This window comes from Gekko japonicus, unplaced genomic scaffold (assembly GCF_001447785.1).
Source record: "Gekko japonicus isolate JY-2015 unplaced genomic scaffold, Gekko_japonicus_V1.1 scaffold4201, whole genome shotgun sequence".
Taxonomy (NCBI): Eukaryota; Metazoa; Chordata; class Lepidosauria; order Squamata; family Gekkonidae; genus Gekko; species Gekko japonicus.
The window spans coordinates 16,683-17,396 of record NW_015174974.1 but is presented as its reverse complement, the minus strand read 5'-3'; the positions used below and the strand labels follow the sequence as shown (position 1 = coordinate 17,396).

General features: G+C 64.3%; 1 protein-coding gene across 1 annotated transcript in view; it reads right to left on the bottom strand.

The window, feature by feature from the left end:
* The window catches only part of KLHL11 (kelch like family member 11), a 5,169-nt gene extending 4,912 nt beyond the window's left edge, over window positions 1-257 (bottom strand). The window contains exon 1 of the mRNA XM_015425161.1: window positions 36-257. Within this exon, the coding sequence (XP_015280647.1) occupies window positions 36-257 (222 nt within the window). The remainder of the gene's footprint in view (window positions 1-35) is intronic.
* Between the last annotated feature and the right edge of the window lie 457 nt (window positions 258-714).

Below are 714 nucleotides of genomic sequence, written 5' to 3'. Positions count from 1 at the left end.
CGGGGGGAGGAGGAGGAGGAGGGGTCCCCGCCCGCGTCCCCGTCGCCGCCGCCGAAGGCGAGCGTGACGTCACAGAAGAGGCCCAACCGCCGCTGCTCGTTCTGCCGCCAGGCCAGCTCGGAGCAGTGCGCCCCGCACGAGAAGACCTCCGAGTCCGGCTCCGCGTCCGGCCCCGCGTCGCCGTCCAGCCCCGGGGGGGTGCCTTCCGGGCCTCCGCCGCCGTCGGAATCGCCTCCTCTCACCGTCGCCGCCGCCATCTCGGCCAGCCTCCTCCTCCTCAGAAATTCGGTCGCCTTCCTTCCCCCGTGACGCCTAAGTACGTCACAGCCGTGACCATAGAGAGGGAGAACGGAAGGAAGGGCTACCGGAACTAGGCTTGGGGGGGACGGACTCCTGTCGGCTCTCAACGGTCCAGGAGTGGCCGTTACCCGCTGGCTCCGCCCACCAAGCCGTTTGCATCTTTTCCCTTTGTTGTTGTTGTTGTTTTTGGTCCCGTCTTCCCGGGTGGAGCCCCGCTTCTCCCCCCCCCCCAGTGCGGCTACCTCAGAACATGAGAGGACTGCAGTGTTCCCTCTAAGCTGAGTCAGTGTGAGCCGCCTGACCGTTTTTTAGCCTCCGACTCACACATTTTTTTGTCTCAGCTCAGGAAGGAGGGCTCCAGAGCAATGCTCCCTCTAAGCTTTGGAGCCTTGTGTGCAAAAATTCTACTTTGTG